We start from the raw sequence: 15,492 nt of genomic DNA on the forward strand, positions 1-15,492 counted from the left end.
TGCTTTTGTGATGATGCAGAGCGCTGTCTGATTAGAAAATGACATTTTGCTGCAATAATTTTCTGCAAGCAACTTGCACTGGTCTCTCTGAGGTAACATGCTGTTGATTAATGCACAAACTTACCTCCTCTCCCTGGTGTCTAGTTTTCATTCCATGTAAGCTCTGATTATTCAGTAAAAAAGAAACATTGGCCTATGAAGCTAAACATCAAAATGCAGCAGCAGAACCCTCAGTGTCCCCACTGTTTGCAGTGTGTTTGCTGAGGGTTATTTTCATGCCACACACAATTGAGGTTATTGAGGAGAGCAAAACGAGCAGTATTTGTTATTCAGTTCATTTTGGGTTTTCAGCACTGTTGTCGTCTCACAGCAGCGGTGCCTGGGGACTCGGAGGGTGTGAGGTTACAAATTTATTACATGGTGTCTGGAGCTGTACAGAAACAGGTCCCAAAGGTCTCGCTGAAGGAGAAGAAAAGGATATACTGTACGGAGGAGCCAGGAGTGGGTGGACAGGGTAGGACACGTGGGTACGGAGACATGAAGTGGCTTGCCTATGGTGCCAGGGCACTGACTGCAAGAGTAGCAGTACTGGGATTTATATTTTCGGATTGCTGGGCTGCTTCTAACCTCTGAGCAAAGTGTGTAGGTTTCTGCTGGGACCTCTGCTGCGTCTTTGCTGGCTGGATCTGCATCCAAGGTCAGGTTCCTTATGCCAAGTAGATTTAACTGGGATTATGCATTTGTAAGTCTGGATCTGGATCTGAACTGTTTGTTTCTATAATTTGCCAAACCAAAATCCAAAGTCCAGAGAGTCTTGGAGACGCTTACGGCTTCATTCCAGAGTCCATGTCTGGTTTTACGGGCTGTTAATATATTAAGGTTTCTTTAAAACAGTTAATAATTTGTATTAAATGGTTTAGCCGCAGATTTTTAACTACTTAATGACATTAGACTAGAAGAAATGGAATGGAACTGGGGGTATTCCTAAAAAGATTTCCATTATTTTAGCATGTGATCAGCTTGTAATCTCTAGTGTATACCTTACACCATCCATCCCTCACAGACCTGTGTGCCTCTTCTCTTCTGCTTTAGATTTGGAGGCAGCAGCCCACAGATCCATAGGGTACCTGCTCTGCACCGCCCAAGTCTTGGGCTAGTGCCCAGGCTGCTCTGTCAACCTCCATCTCAAGTCCAGGAGAACAAAATTTGGATTTAGGGTAGGAAAAAGGAAACAAAAGAGCCCAGAAAAGCTTAAATAAAGTATTCAGAGAAATTGTACCATAGAGGAGATTTGAGTTAAGTCAAAGACCTCAGGCTGTTTCCATGTGGGGAAGTCACCAGTGCTGGTCACCAGCATCCAAGCAAATGGCTGAGGCTCATGTCATTCCCTGTGTTGTCCTTGAAAATCTGTATGACTCCTGCAGTGGAAGTTGATGCAGTCGGTATATCTAAAAAGCGGCACGGTACCAACCTGAGAAGCAGTGTGGGAAGCCCAGGAGGTTGGCTGGATAAGTGGGCTCACCTCATTCATTGCACTGAGGTCTGTGCTAACCACATACGGACCAGCTGGTGGAGCTGTCTTCCTCTGCCTCTAAAACAAACCTCTGTCCTCCCCCTCTGTCTCTTTGCAGAGCTCCCTTCCTCGGAACACTTGAGCGTGGCCGATGCGACATGGCTTGCCCTCAACGTGGTGTCTGGCGGAGGTGGCTTCTCCGGCTCCCAGCCCATCGGAGTGACCAAAATTGCCAAGTCAGTAATAGCACCCCTAGCTGACCAAAACATCTCAGTGTTCATGCTCTCCACCTATCAGACGGACTTCATCCTGGTAAGAGGACATGAGAAGACCAGGCGGAGTCATCTGCCAACAGCTGAATGCTCAGTTGGGCAGTTTTAATGACATTTCTGGGAACAAGTTGTTTGAGGAGCAGCAGAAGTACCAAAGTCTGCTTTCGCCAGAGCTCTGTGGCTTGTAGTTAGGCTCTCTGACATCTCAGGAGCTTTTCCCATGGGATGGGGCATTTGTTGGTACAGGTTATCCAGTGTCTAATGAGGGTGCTGAGCCCGCACTGCAGTCTCTCCCTTAATGGAGGCACTGGCAGCATTTCCCACCGTCACTCAGACATCAGTGTTCTGAGAGTTAGAGGAACATAGTGTCTGCTGTCAGGTTGGCTGCTGATGGCCAAGAGGCTACAAAGTTGTTTTGGGGATAGACAGACAAACTGTCTTTCTGTCTCAAACACATGCATGAGTATGCACACAGGGCACGGCCACATAAGCTTTATTTCATTGAGAAACAAGGCTAAACAACAGGCAGTGCTGAGTTCTTGAAGGTTTCCTGGAAAAGAGGTGAAACCTCTCTCTCTTAGAAGTCTCCACAGCCTTAAAAGCACTGTGGTGCGTAATCCTACTGATATTTGCAGTGGTGTCACCAAATGTGCTTCTCTAGACACGCATTCCGATGGCAATTATCCTTACACACCTGCTGGCTGAAGCAGGCGTGATGTGTCCACTTTTCTGTGCCCTGAGAGTACGTGACCTCCACTGCAGTGCATTCTCTCTTCTGGTGCATACCATCCTGTTGTCAACTTCAGGTACGTGAGCGAGACCTTCCCTTCGTGATGCACACGCTGGCTGCTGAGTTCACCATCCTCAGAGTAGTGAACGGGGAGACAGTGGCTGCCGATGACCTTGGGATAACAAATGGATTTGTCAAACCAAAACTGGGTAAGGACCAGCATGGGCTCAGCTTGCCGGGGAGTTGGTCTCCATGACATGTGGGGGTGAAAGTCTGCCTCCTACCTTCCTTCAGCGTTTTGGTGAATGTTTATCCTATTGTAAAGTAATAAACCATCTTAATACATGCCCGAGTCTATCCCAGTTCAACCAAGGATTTGAGTAGATGCTTAACTTTCCGAGCAATGCTGATGAGCTTTGCTGAATTTGAGCCTTTTAATGCTAGTTTCACATCTTTAGGGAAAACACGCCTTTTGTAGGACAGAAGGTCCTACAACAATTAATTTCAGTTGCAAAAATAATGTTGTTTGTAGCCCATACTTCCAGGTTTCAGCATTTCAAAGGAAGATGGCTTATGTGAAAGCTTGCTTAAGTTTGCAGTGACTGATGCACAGAGAACAGTGTGCTTCAACTTTCACACTTCAGTACCTGTCAGGATCAAGGCCACTGTCAACCCAGGGCCTTCCCTGGGTTGTTTCCCGGTCTAGAGTACTGGGATGTTTCCAGTCTAGAGGAACCAGCATCAAGCAAAGGGCACAATCAGGAGAAGGAGCTATTTAAGTACATATGTTTACCTACACACCTGTGCGTAATTTTGTGCCCATAACCAAACAAAGCAGAGATCAGTTATTATGAAGTGCCATTCAGCCTTGTCACCCAATAGCTATAAATCATCTTGTTTAAGAAATTGAGCCTTATATAAAAAGCGTGAAGGAAGGGCACAGTGAAACGCACGTTGATTGTGCACAGGTATGCCATTTGCTGTGTTGCGTGGATGCCTAAATACTGGCTGTTTCTCAGCTACTGCTTGCAAACAATTTTGCCAAGCTGCTGCATGTCAGATGTTTTTTGATTTTTGTAGATATTATGGCAAAATCGACCCTCAAAGGAGAGAAAAGAGAAGGTGTACTGCCAGCAACCACAGCTGGAGAAGTGCCCTCCGTAGCCCTGCCTTTTAAATGGTGGAAGCCTGAATTTATTTCTACTTCTCAGTTTGTATTGCCACCTCCTTTAGCTTGCCCCTTGTCTCACGTGGGGCTTTAGCTTGCCCCTTGTCTCACCCAATGTCCTGAAAACCCCTGCGAGCCGAGAGCTGACCTGTGCCCCATGCAGGGCAAGGTACTGGGGATGGTCTCACCCTGTACCCCAGGGAGAACATCGCAAGAGCAAGTCCCTGTCTGAGAACCAGCAGGGCTTCAGCAATGAGGAACTTTCTTGCAAACACTGTCAGTTTTCTCTGCGGCCGCTGCCAGTGCATGGATAACGCGTCTGGTGGGACATGAACCTGCTGCAGACGCGGCTTCATGGTTGTGTGTGTCTGTGTGTGTCTCTTTCAGTTCAGAGGCCTGTCATTCATCCCCTTTCCAGTCCGAGTAATATGTTCTGCGTCACCAGCCTGGATCCAGATACCCTTCCCACTGTTGCTACACTCCTAATGGATGTCATGTTTTACTCCAATGGGTAGGTCCCAGCAGGGAGACGGGCTCCTGGGGGAGGTGTTGCCGGCGTCTGGAGACACAAATTCACATTGTTCCTCCAGGATGCCCAGGGATCTGCTGTGGCCTTATGCTGCTGCGGTGCTCTGCGCTTAGGCAGGGAGGTTTCACAGGCTTAGGAGGGTTGTCCTGACAGGTGGAAGCCAAGTAGGAGAATGAGGGTGCCCAAAGATATCTGCTGGCTTTGGAAAGCTGAGCCTTTTCAGATTTGAGCTAAGAGTAGCAATGTGATCAATGTGCAACATATCCACATATGACTGCAGGATGTGCTGCTGCCCATCAGTGTCTGCAGCTCCTGGCCCACAGCCTCCTGTGAGAAGACCTTGGGGCAGGGATGGGAGAGTTTTGTCCATTGTGGGGACTGGCATTTTTTGCCCTTGCAAAATCAAAAAAAAATAAAAAGCAGTATAATGTGACGGGACTCAGCGTCACCTCCCTAAGTCAGTGTATGAACATTTCTGGTTTCACTGGCTATATCTACTTTAAAAGCCTTCCTATGTTCTTCTAGCCACAGTTAATGCTGTTCTCTTCCCTTTCTTCAGAGTAAAAGACTCAGTGGTGGGCAACGAAGACTCGGGACATATTCGATTTTTCTCCTTTTCTCTCATTGAGGGTTACATCTCCTTGGTCATGGATGTCCAGACACAGCAGAGGTGAGCTTTGGTCTTAGGGTCTCCTGGACCCCAAAAAAGCACCTGGGATGTTCTCAAAGCAGCAGGAAGCAGCTTAAGCTCCTCCGTGTTAATTCTTGTGAGCCTCATTTTGTGGGTGTCATGTGCCTGTACACCCTGTTACTTTTCTGAGTGAAGTCTGGCATGTTAGTTCCAGCTCCTGAATTTTGGGCTTGTCTGTCCAAGCCCTTAGTGTAATCACAAGCCAATGTAGGGTTATCGCACTTTTGAAAGAGGGGCACTGGATCAAAATGATTCTGATGTTTTTATTCCACTATTCATTAGTTGTGCTCTTAAGAGCAAAACCAAAAAAATGTGGTGTACGTGGTTGAAGTTTAACTGCTAAAGGCCAAAAGTAGGGTGGGGGTGTCAGTGCTGCTGTCCTCCCGCTTTGCTTTTACACATGGCTGGGCTTGGTGTGGATTCTTGTTGTGATGATAATGTACTGAGTCATCCCTGTGCAGCCGGAGCCTGCAACTCGACTCGTTTGTCTGGCAAGGCGAAAGTCAGCCAGGGAGCAAATATCCGCCTGTTTGTGCGTGTGTGCTTCTGCAGCCTCGCATCACAGAAGTCTCTGAGGTCTGGAGGCTAGACGGGATGCTGTGCTGAGGTACAGCACATAGATTTGCTTTTGACACACAGCGCAGTGTTTGGTTTTGGTTCTTGCCTGCCCTAGGGACTTGTTTTGCAAACTATTAATTGCCCTCTTGAAAGTTTCTTCGACCTTAATTGGAGTAAACCTGTCTGCCTTCAAGAGAGGCTAGAGGGTTGGAGCAGCAGCCTGGTGCTTGGGGAACCTGGGCAGTCAATTCCGTCTCGCACAGACTGCCTGCGTGGCCTTGGGCAAGTCTCGTAGCCACTGGTCTTCTTTCCCCTGCTAAGAAATGGGGATCTCTGCAGGGATCCCAGGGACCTCCCAGGGAAGGCGTGAAAAAAAGCACTGATGATGCTCAGACACAAAAACAGCGGTTCACGTGGCAAAGAGAGAGGTATGGGAAATATTTTGTCCCTAGGTTTTTCTAAACATAGCTCAAATCAAGCCTTCAGATTAACGGTCTCGACCTTTGTAAAGCTGGGGCATGGCCTGTTTTCTTAGAAATCTTTTTCCATGCCTCTTTGAGTGCCTGTGCACACTTCCCGCGTCAGATGCTGGTTTACCACGGACATCTGGAGGGGCAGGCAGGTGCATCTGTCCCACCTGCCTGCAGTTTTCTCAGTTTCACCGAGCTGCCACCGCCACAGCTATTGTTGACTTCAAGCAGCACAGGGATACAGGAGCAGCAGCATCCCTGCAGGCAGAATCTCGCACGCTGCTGTGTTTTAATTGCCACGTTTGGTCTTCCTTTTCTTTTACAGATTTCCTAATAATTTGTTGTTTACAAGTGCATCTGGCGAACTCTGGAAGATGGTGCGGATTGGTGGGCAGCCTCTTGGCTTCGGTAGGTAACCATTTGGGGGATCAGTTGGTGCACAGGTAGTCACTTGCCTCAGGGCCTTCAAGGATGATGGAAAAATCTATCTGAGGCTTTGTAAGAGCCAGCAGCTTAACATGACTTTGCAAGCTGAGATTTTCCAACAGGAGGAGTCTGACTCCTACCTAGTCAGACTTCTAAATATACTTTGTAAAGTGCTACGTGCTTGACAGCTCCGTCTAAATTGTATTCATCTGCTGGACTTTGGAGGTAGCTACAGCTGGGTCTCTAAAGAGGAAAAGTGGACAAAGAGGCGGCATGGGAATGCACTATAGATTACTGAAATCAGTGGTCAGAAAGCATGTCGTACTCCAGTGCAGTCCTTGGGCAACTCCTTGGCTTTAGTAGGTTTAGTATAGATTTATAGCAGTCCAAGTGGGAGTCCTATTCATGGACCTGTTTCACATCCAGTGCTGCAAATATTTTCTCTACTCAAAAGAATATTGGACCTAAGTAACACAAAGTAAATGCTTCACATCTGCGGAAGTGTTCTTGTTATTTTTATATCCCCTGTAATTTTACGGAGTCCGATCTGAATAGTGCAACAAAGGCCCAATTTTCAGAAGATGCTGGGGCTCCTTCCCATGGTCTCTGAAAGAGTTACAAAATACAGGCTTCAAAGAACATTTCTGAAGAATGTTTGGCTAATTTTTATATTTCATTGCTACTTCTACGCCAGACAAATGAAACTAGCATGAAGGAAATTTTCATGCACCTTGTCTTTTTGCATCTTAGAGGCAAAATATGTAGAAATGGCATGGTACCTGTCATCGATGGGACATCAGGACAACTGCCAGCCCCCTAAATGTGCGCTGTTTAAATACGTTAGCTTAGAGTCAAGTTGAAATGTTCAGTTTGGATCAGGGAAACTCAGATTTCATCTGGAAACCATGTACCATTGATGTGCCATGAACAGGACAGGGGAACCTTCTTAATTGGCATGAAATCCTGTCTCAGAGGCTATGGTGGTCTAGGAACCAACCATGTGTCCAGGCCAACCAGCAGGTCAGCATCTCCTCTCTCAGAGATGCAGGACAAAGTGTTTAATAGCAACAACTAAAGAGAAAAATAGAGGTTAAGGGCATATGAGACTGTCTTTGGTGCTTCCTTCCTGAATGTCATTAATTGCCTTTCTTTGGACCTCTGAAAATCATTCCAGTTCTAATGTTTTGTGCCTTTGGGGGATTTACATTTCTCTGTAACAAAAAGAAGGCAATAAAATCAAATGTGCAATGTATCCTCGTGGCTCAAAGAACCTGATTCTGTGAAAAAGAACACATTTTACCACGGAGATCCCTTCTGATTGGAGTTTCTGAAGACAAACTCCTTCCTGTATGTGCACAGAACTGGTGAGACCCAGGAGTGCAAGACTGGCAGGTGCCCTTCAGACAATGACTGAGTTTTTATCTCCCCCACAGATGAATGTGGAATTGTCGCTCAGATTTCTGAGCCTTTGGCCGCAGCCGACATCCCAGCCTACTACATCAGTACTTTTAAGTTTGATCACGCGTTGGTGAGTATCAAGACAACTTCTTTGAAATAGGGAAGATCTTTTCCTTGGGAGAAAACTCGTGATGAGAACATCATTTCCCATCTCAAGAGCTTGTTGGAGTGCCTTGGCTCTGACCTAGCCTAGCAGATACCTCTTTCCAGCCTCTTGGCTGTCAGGTGCCCTGGGTCAGAGGCTCCTGAACCAAGCCCAGCCCTACCCCAAGGCAAAACAGCATTAGGAAGTGTCATTCTTGCAAAGGGCTGGTCTCAGTCCTTAAAGACCTGTGATGATGGAGACTTCATACCTCCCTGAGCAGTCTCTTCCACTGTGTCACTCTCTTTTATTAGAAACAGCCACAAACCCTCTCTGTTTTCCTGCAAGTGTAGTCGGACGCTCCAGGCTCTTGGGAGGATGCCTTTGCATGTGGGAACTATTTTGGAAAGTCTCCCAATACCAGACCCCTTCCTTCATCTCTTGGTACCCACACGACCCTAACCGTTGTGTTTTGAGACCCGTCTGTGAGTCCTGACTAGCTCTGCATCCTCCTCCTCATGGTGTAGGCCTTTGATAAAAGAGCAATAATTGGCAGCACAGCTAGGGAAGGTGATTTTGAAGCAGAGAAGGGTGTTGCCGTGTTTGTTTTCCTGAGTACCCACAGCAGTTGCAGCACAGTCATCAGCATGAGGGGCTTGCCGTTTGTACAAAGCTCTCTTCTCTTTTATACTGGCGGATATTTCACCTTCTAGGCATTAAGTCTACCTCTGCTTTCCTTGGTTGTATAGGACATCTTCAAAAATAAAGGATTTGCCCGAAAAGGGAAAATTGTTACGCCTGTAGCCACAAACAGGATGGCATTTGAGTTGGAGCCCGTTCCCCAAGTCCTGAGGGAGGGAGTCAGTAGCCCATGCACTAACCAAGCTCAGCTGCTTTGTGCTTTTGGGTTTTTTTTTCTTAAATGTGCCCTTTATTGCGTTATACTCATCCTTTCATCACTGTAAATTCACTGCCCAGGCCCTACTTTTCACCTTTAAAAGCTCCAATGAGTTAAGGGCGGGTTTTTTTTCAGCTAATTACTTTGGTTTTTCACAGTTGGTGTGAACCATTTGCAGCGTACAGGTCATGCGTGTAAAGAGTAAAAGTAAATATTTTTCCAGATGGCAAAGGTCAAAGTGTTTTGTATGTTTGTCTTATTTTCTTGAATATTAACCGTGCTGATAAGATAAGCTAATAAAACACCATTTTAAAATCAATACTGTTAGCTTTGCCTCACATTCCTCCCTGTTGTTGTGGCCCCAGGTGCATGCTTTCTGGGCAGAGCACAAGGTGCAGAGTGCTTCTAGTTGTCAAGTGATATCTGGAGAGCTAAGCCCTGTCAGTTAAAATAGATATTTCACTTAAAACTTGTGCCATACAATTGTGATGACTCTGCAGGCAGCGCCGCCTTTTAAAAGTGTCTCATCCTGCTGCATCTGAGCCTGGCAGATCCCTGCCTCCAAGCAGCTGGCAGGGTATTATTTGGGCCACGCATTAAGGTCTGCAGATCTTCCTTCCTCAAATCAGTATTTTAGCATTTTCCTTGCTTCTTGCTGTTTTCTTTTCTTATGGTTTTAAAAGCTTTTTCATCTGGATAGTGCTATGTAAAATCCTTTCACCGTGTGGAAGGTGTGTTTCAAGCCCTGCTTTGCTTGACTTTGCTCCAGGAGTGGTGGCTGGGCTGTGTGCTTGCTGGCTCTCCGTTGGTTTTGTTGGCTAAGACCCTGACCTAGGTGTTGTCATGTTCTCCTTAACTTTGCTACCCAGGCACCTTGACTTCTAGTGACATTTCTCAAGGTCTAAGTGCATCTTGAATCCTTTCTCTACATCCTCCTTTTTTTTATTAAGGTTGTTCAGTACTTATTGTCAACAGTAAAAGCTTATTCATAGAATCATAAAATCATTTAGGTTGGAAAAGACCCTTGGGATCATCGAGTCCAACCATCAACTCCACTCTACAAAGTTCTCCCCTACACCATATCCCTTAACACCACATCTAAACGAGTCTTAAACACATTCAGGGATGGTGAGTCCACCACCTCCCTGGGCAGCCTGTTCCAGTGTGTAACCACTTTTTTGGTGAAGAATTTTTTCCTCATGTCCAGTCTACACCTACCCTGCTGCAGCTTGAACCCATTCCCTCTTGTTCTGTCACTAATTACCTGTGAGAAGAAACCAGCACCAACCTCTCTACAATGTCCTTTCAAGTAGTTGTAGAGAGTGATGAGGTCTCCCCTCAGCCTCCTCTTCCTCAAACTAAACAGTCCCAGCTCCTTCAGTCACTCCTCATCAGATTTATTCTCCAGGCCCTTCACCAGCTTCGTTGCCCTCCTCTGCACTCGCTCCAGCACCTCGATATCTCCCTCGTATTGAGGTGCCCAGAACGGGACACAATACTCCAGGTGTGGCCTCACCAGTGCTGAGTACAGGGGCACAATCACCTCCCTGCTTCTGCTGGTCACACTATTTCTAATACAAGCCAGGATGGCATTGGCCCTCTTGGCCACCTGGGCACACTGCTGGCTCATGTTCAGCCGCTTGTCAATTAGAACCCCCAGGTCCTTTTCTGCCAGGCAGCTCTCCAGCCACACTTCCCCAAGCCTGTAGCGATGCGTGGGGTTGTTGTGGCCCAACTGCAGGACCCGGCACTTGTACCATTAGCATTGGCCCATCGGTCCAATCTATTGTTCCCTTTGACCTGAGCTTTTTTCTCCTGTGCATCTTAAGGTGTTTATGTTGCTTCATTTTTTCTTTGACCTGGATGTTAATACTCAGGTCTTCCTGCAGTGCCATAGCTGTAGAAGTTTGCCCTGGAAATCAGGACCTGTGCTTGAGAAGAAATCCCTTTGGGAGACAACGCTGAGATGAGAACCTCCAGGTCTCTGGTGTTGTCCCCTGGGTGACGTAAGGTTGGACTGGAGAGAGCTATGGTTTCCAGCTCCCTCTAGAGAGAGCAAGTGAGAAGAGTCCCTTTTCCAGGTGCTCTGCTCTTGCTGCCTCACTCTCAGAGGTACCTTGCTCTTCTTCACCAGCACTTCGCATCTAATGAGGCTGAAGCTAGGTCTGAGACGTAGTTTGGAACTTTGCTTTTCCCTTCACAGTAGATGCTTTGATGTGCCGTCTAGCTGACAAGTGAACGTGTTGCACCAGCTGCCCTGGGATAGGGCTCTTTTCTACGGGGCAGAGAGGGGTAGGACTTCTCTGCTCGTGTCAAACTAGGATGTGTCCTACAAATCAAAAGTGTCCTGGAGAAAACCCAGCCCAAACATTTGCGGTATGATTGATACCGTTTCCTTGACGTTAAGGGAGTCAAGCGTTTTGCAGTGGATGCAGGATCAGCCCATTGTGTATAAGTGAGGAGGTGGGTCCGTGGGCCAGAACTGGCCAGTTCTGCTTCCTCCTGCTTCTGTACCGCACTGAAGGAGAGTATGGAGAGACCTGCTCTTCATCCGCTGGGGCTGGCTAAGAAAATGTGCTTTGCAAAACTGATTCCTGTGTCATTTCTCATTATCTTCTGGAGCGGCAAAGAGTCATCCAGCTTCTTCCAGTGCAGTGTTCAACGTACTGGGGAAAATGGTGGAGGGAACGCAGTGGAGAGTCCTGTCTCGAAGCCCTTTTTCCTATGGTGGAGGTTTCCTGGGGTTTTCTTCCTAACCCAGAAGAATTTGATGTATGTTTTAAGATTATTTCCTTCCTTGGCCAGCTGACTTTTGTTCACACATCATCAGAGTTACACACTCCTATTCCATCTTCCCAATGGAAAATTGAACGTTTTTCTTGTTATTTCTCATGGGGCCTTTTCCCCAGTTTTGTTAAAAAGTTGCAGAAAATCACAGTCCAGGTGTATTTCCACTGTCTGAGTTCTGGAGGGTATCCGGTGAATCCAGGTATTGTGCTCCTGGCCAAGGACTCAAATACCTCACGGAGGAGACAGTCCCTTCTTCAACTTACTTAACATGAATTATTTTGGCTTCTTGCAGCAGCTCACAGCTAATTTATTTTTCCCCCAGTCCCTTTTCCACTTTCCAAGAGCTGTTACCTGCCTGTCCCCTGAGTGTCGTCTTTGAGTTTATATAACGGTCAGACGCCTCTTTCCTGTCTGATGTACCTTTGCTTGTGATATTCTTTTCTACCGATGACAGTCGCTCTGAGATCTTTTGCATCTTCTGTTACAAGGGGTTTTTCTTGCCGTAAGTCTGAAAAACACCCACTAATAATTTTGTGTATGGACTTCATAGAATCATAGAATGCTTTGGGTTTGAAGGGACCTTAAAGATTCTTCAGTTCCAACCCAGGGCAGGGACACCTCCCACCAGCCCAGGTTGCTCCAAGCCCCATCCAACTTGGCCTTGAACCCCTCCAGGGATGGGGCAGCCACAGCTTCTCTGGGCAACCTGGGCCAGGGGCTCACCACCCTCACAGCAAAGAATGTCTTCCTCAGATCTCATCTCAATCTCCCCTCTTCCAGTGTAAAACCATCCCCCCTCATCCTACTGCTTTGCTCCCCTCCCTGCTCCAGAGTCCCTCCCCAGCTTTCCTGGAGCCCCTTTAGGGCCTGGAAGGGGCTGGAAGGTCTCCCCGGAGCCTTCTCTTCTCCAGGCTGAACCCCCCCAGCTCTCTCAGCCTGTCCTCCCAGCAGAGGGGCTCCAGCCCTCCCAGCATCTCCGGGGCCTCCTCTGGCCCCACTCTGACAGGTCCATGTCCTTCTGCTGTTGGTGCCCCAGCGCTGGAGGCAGCACTGCAGGGGGGTCTCACAGAGCGGAGCAGAGGGGCAGAATCCCCCCCTCGCCCCCCTGCCCACGCTGCTGGGGATGCAGCCCAGGATGCAGGTGGCTTTCTGGGCTGCCTGCGCACATCACTGGCTCGTGTTGAGCTTCTCATCAACCAATATCCCCAAGTCCTTCTCGTCAGGGCTGCTCTCAAGCCATTCTCCGCCCAACCTGTACTTGTGCCTGGGATTGCCGTGACCCAGGTGCAGGACCTTGCACTTGGCCTGGTTGAACTTCATGGGGTTCACACGGGCCCAGCTCTCCAGCCTGTCCAGGTCCCTCTGGATGGCATCCCTTCCCTCCAGCGTGTCAACCACGCCACACAGTTTGGTGTTGTCGGCAAACTTGCTGAGGGTGCACTCAATCCCATGGTCCATGTTGCTGACAAACTTCTATGGTTAAGTCTCATCACTTGACTGCATAAGAAAGCTCAGGTGCTACGCCACGCGATTTGGGACCCCCCACCCTGAGCAGACTGGCAGTTCTCTTCTTCCTTTGATGGACATGTCCCCCTGTCACCCATTGTGGTCCCCCTACCTACACTTACAGGTCCCAAACCTGCAGGATGCTTCACAGAGCCTCATGGGGCCCTTTGGCAGCCACATAAATCCATCAGCACAGGCACCTTGGATGGGCGAGCTTCTGGCGTACAAACGCTTTACCAAAAAAAGGAAGGGAAAGGAGGGGAGAGGAAGAGGAGAAGGAAAGGAAAAACCCCAAACCAGGTGCCTCCCCACCAGCAGGCACCATACAGAGAGCAAACCAGCCAGGTCTCACTTACAAGGTTTGCTCCTAGGGGTACCGTGGATTAACGCCTTTGAACCAGAGAGTGTCTCTTGTAGATGGAGGCCTTTCACAGTGGAGTTCAGATGTCCACAGCAAAGTACCTGGCTCCTTGGGACTGTTCTGGCTTCATCTCCTGTGTCTCCTTTACTTGTCGTCCCTCCCTGGCTTTTGCAAAGCATGACCTTTCTTTTTGTTTTCTTGCAGGTACCTGAAGAAAATATAAATGGTGTGGTCAATGCACTCCAAGTCAGTCAAGCTGAAAAGCATTAGAAATCTTCTGAGCTGGTTCCAGATGCTTTTTATTATTATAATTATTATTATTATTATAATTATTATTATTATTATTCTTTTTTTCTCACAGTATTTCTTGAAAAATCTGATTCCAGAGAGTGACATGAAAAGAGACTGTGGAAAGTTGAGCAGAAACAGCTCCAATAAGCCTTTGTTTTAATTATTATTATTATTATTATTATTATTATTATTATTATTATTATTATTATTATTGTTATTTTATTAAATTTATGAGCGAGGGGCAGGAGGAAAAGGAGTTCAGGCGGTTTCCTGGTGTTCAGCTCCAAGGCGAAGTATAACCTGCCCACGTTCTCGGTGCAGGAGGAGCTGCCCGGGGACACCAGTCTCTCCCCGACGCGCGGCAGTGCGGATGGCCATGGGCGCTCTGCCGAGAGCTTGGCGGCACGGCTGGGACAGATGGGCCCGTGCTCAGAGAGAGCCCTGAAAACCGTAAACAAAATGAAATGTGGAATTAAACAGAAAAGACGTCGCATAGTGCTTGCTGGCTTGTCTCCTCGCATCAGACTTTCTGAGAACTGTCCGTCGTTACATATGCTGAGATAGGATGGAAATTGAGTTCTGTTTTCCCAGACAAAACCGTTTGGCATTGGAAAAGGGGGAAATATCCGGCTGTTTTTTTAATTTTCCCCCTTTCCCTTTCTCTCTGCAGTCAAACCCTGCTCTGAGAAAGCCTGGGCAGGGCAGCATTGCTGTGGCCCACCTCCTAGCTGGTGGTGTCACCAAGACTTCTGTCTGCATTCAAACTTCGCTGTTTTAGCTCAGTTTTCCCCAGTCACCCTCCCACTGCCCCCAGTGTCCTCCTGCCATGTCCCCTGCTCCAGGGCAGCTGCTGTCCCCTCGCCCCCACATCAGAGCCATCCCCAAGCCCTTGTGCCCCAGGGCCAGCAAGAGGAAGGAGGCACCTTTTCTCCTCTCCCCGTGGGCTTTTTCCCATCCTCTTTGTACACGTTCATGGGGGACGCAGGATTTCCCGGAGTCCCTGGGTAGCTGCTCCTGCACATCCCAGGCTACCTCGGCCAAGAGCCGCAGTGGGTTGTCCCCACCTAGGCCAGGAGGGTGCCCAAGCCCTGCTGGGTCCCTCCTGCAGTTTTTCATCGGCTCCTTCATCACCAACGTGGAAATCGCTGCCAGATGGGGACCTGTCTGCGGGGGTTTTTCCATTGGGTTCAGTGGGCAGCCCTTCAAAAGCAGAACGGTGCTGAAAATGCATCAACCCCAAGGCGTTTCCTTCTGGTCCTGTTGCGGGAAGGTGAGGTGGGCATTTCCCATGGAGCTTTTCCAGCAGGAGTGTGTTTGCTCTTGGCCAGAGCCAGCGGGAGCAAGGTCTCCAGGCCCATGGTGGCACTTGCTTCCAAATCCTGGCTGTCCCCAGCACCATGGAGGACGGCAGGGACCAGTGCCAGGAGAGCAAGCGTCACCCAAGACATAGGTACCAGCAGTCTGCACCGTGCTGTGACCATGCAGTGAGGGGTGGTGAGAAGGAGAAGCCGTCTGCAGAGGACTCTGCTTCTGCGTCTAGGAGCCCAAGCATATCTTGTGTTTCTAGATTTCTTCCCATTTCATTTTTGACACGAAGAAATTGCAGGCCTTACAGTTTTAATGAGGGCTTTCCAGCTTTGCTTCAGAGACAGCCTCTAGCATGGTTTTCCTGAGGTTGTGTCTTGCAGGTTTGAGCTGGGGTTTTGCATTAATCTGGAGGCAGGAAGGAAGTACCTGAGATCGTGCCAC

At 48.2% G+C, this 15,492-nt stretch overlaps 1 protein-coding gene across 1 annotated transcript in view; it reads left to right on the forward strand.

Moving 5' to 3' along the window:
- Nucleotides 1–13,942, forward strand: part of CASTOR2 (cytosolic arginine sensor for mTORC1 subunit 2) — a 128,036-nt gene extending 114,094 nt beyond the window's left edge. Inside the window, exons 3-9 of the mRNA XM_074596206.1 lie at nt 1,632–1,825; nt 2,592–2,724; nt 4,071–4,194; nt 4,772–4,882; nt 6,257–6,339; nt 7,791–7,885; nt 13,657–13,942. Coding sequence (XP_074452307.1) covers nt 1,632–1,825; nt 2,592–2,724; nt 4,071–4,194; nt 4,772–4,882; nt 6,257–6,339; nt 7,791–7,885; nt 13,657–13,722 — 806 coding nt within the window. The 3' untranslated portion in view covers nt 13,723–13,942. The remainder of the gene's footprint in view (nt 1–1,631; nt 1,826–2,591; nt 2,725–4,070; nt 4,195–4,771; nt 4,883–6,256; nt 6,340–7,790; nt 7,886–13,656) is intronic.
- The last annotated feature ends 1,550 nt before the right edge of the window (nt 13,943–15,492 follow it).

This window comes from Larus michahellis, chromosome 7, assembly GCF_964199755.1.
Source record: "Larus michahellis chromosome 7, bLarMic1.1, whole genome shotgun sequence".
Taxonomy (NCBI): domain Eukaryota; kingdom Metazoa; phylum Chordata; class Aves; order Charadriiformes; family Laridae; genus Larus; species Larus michahellis.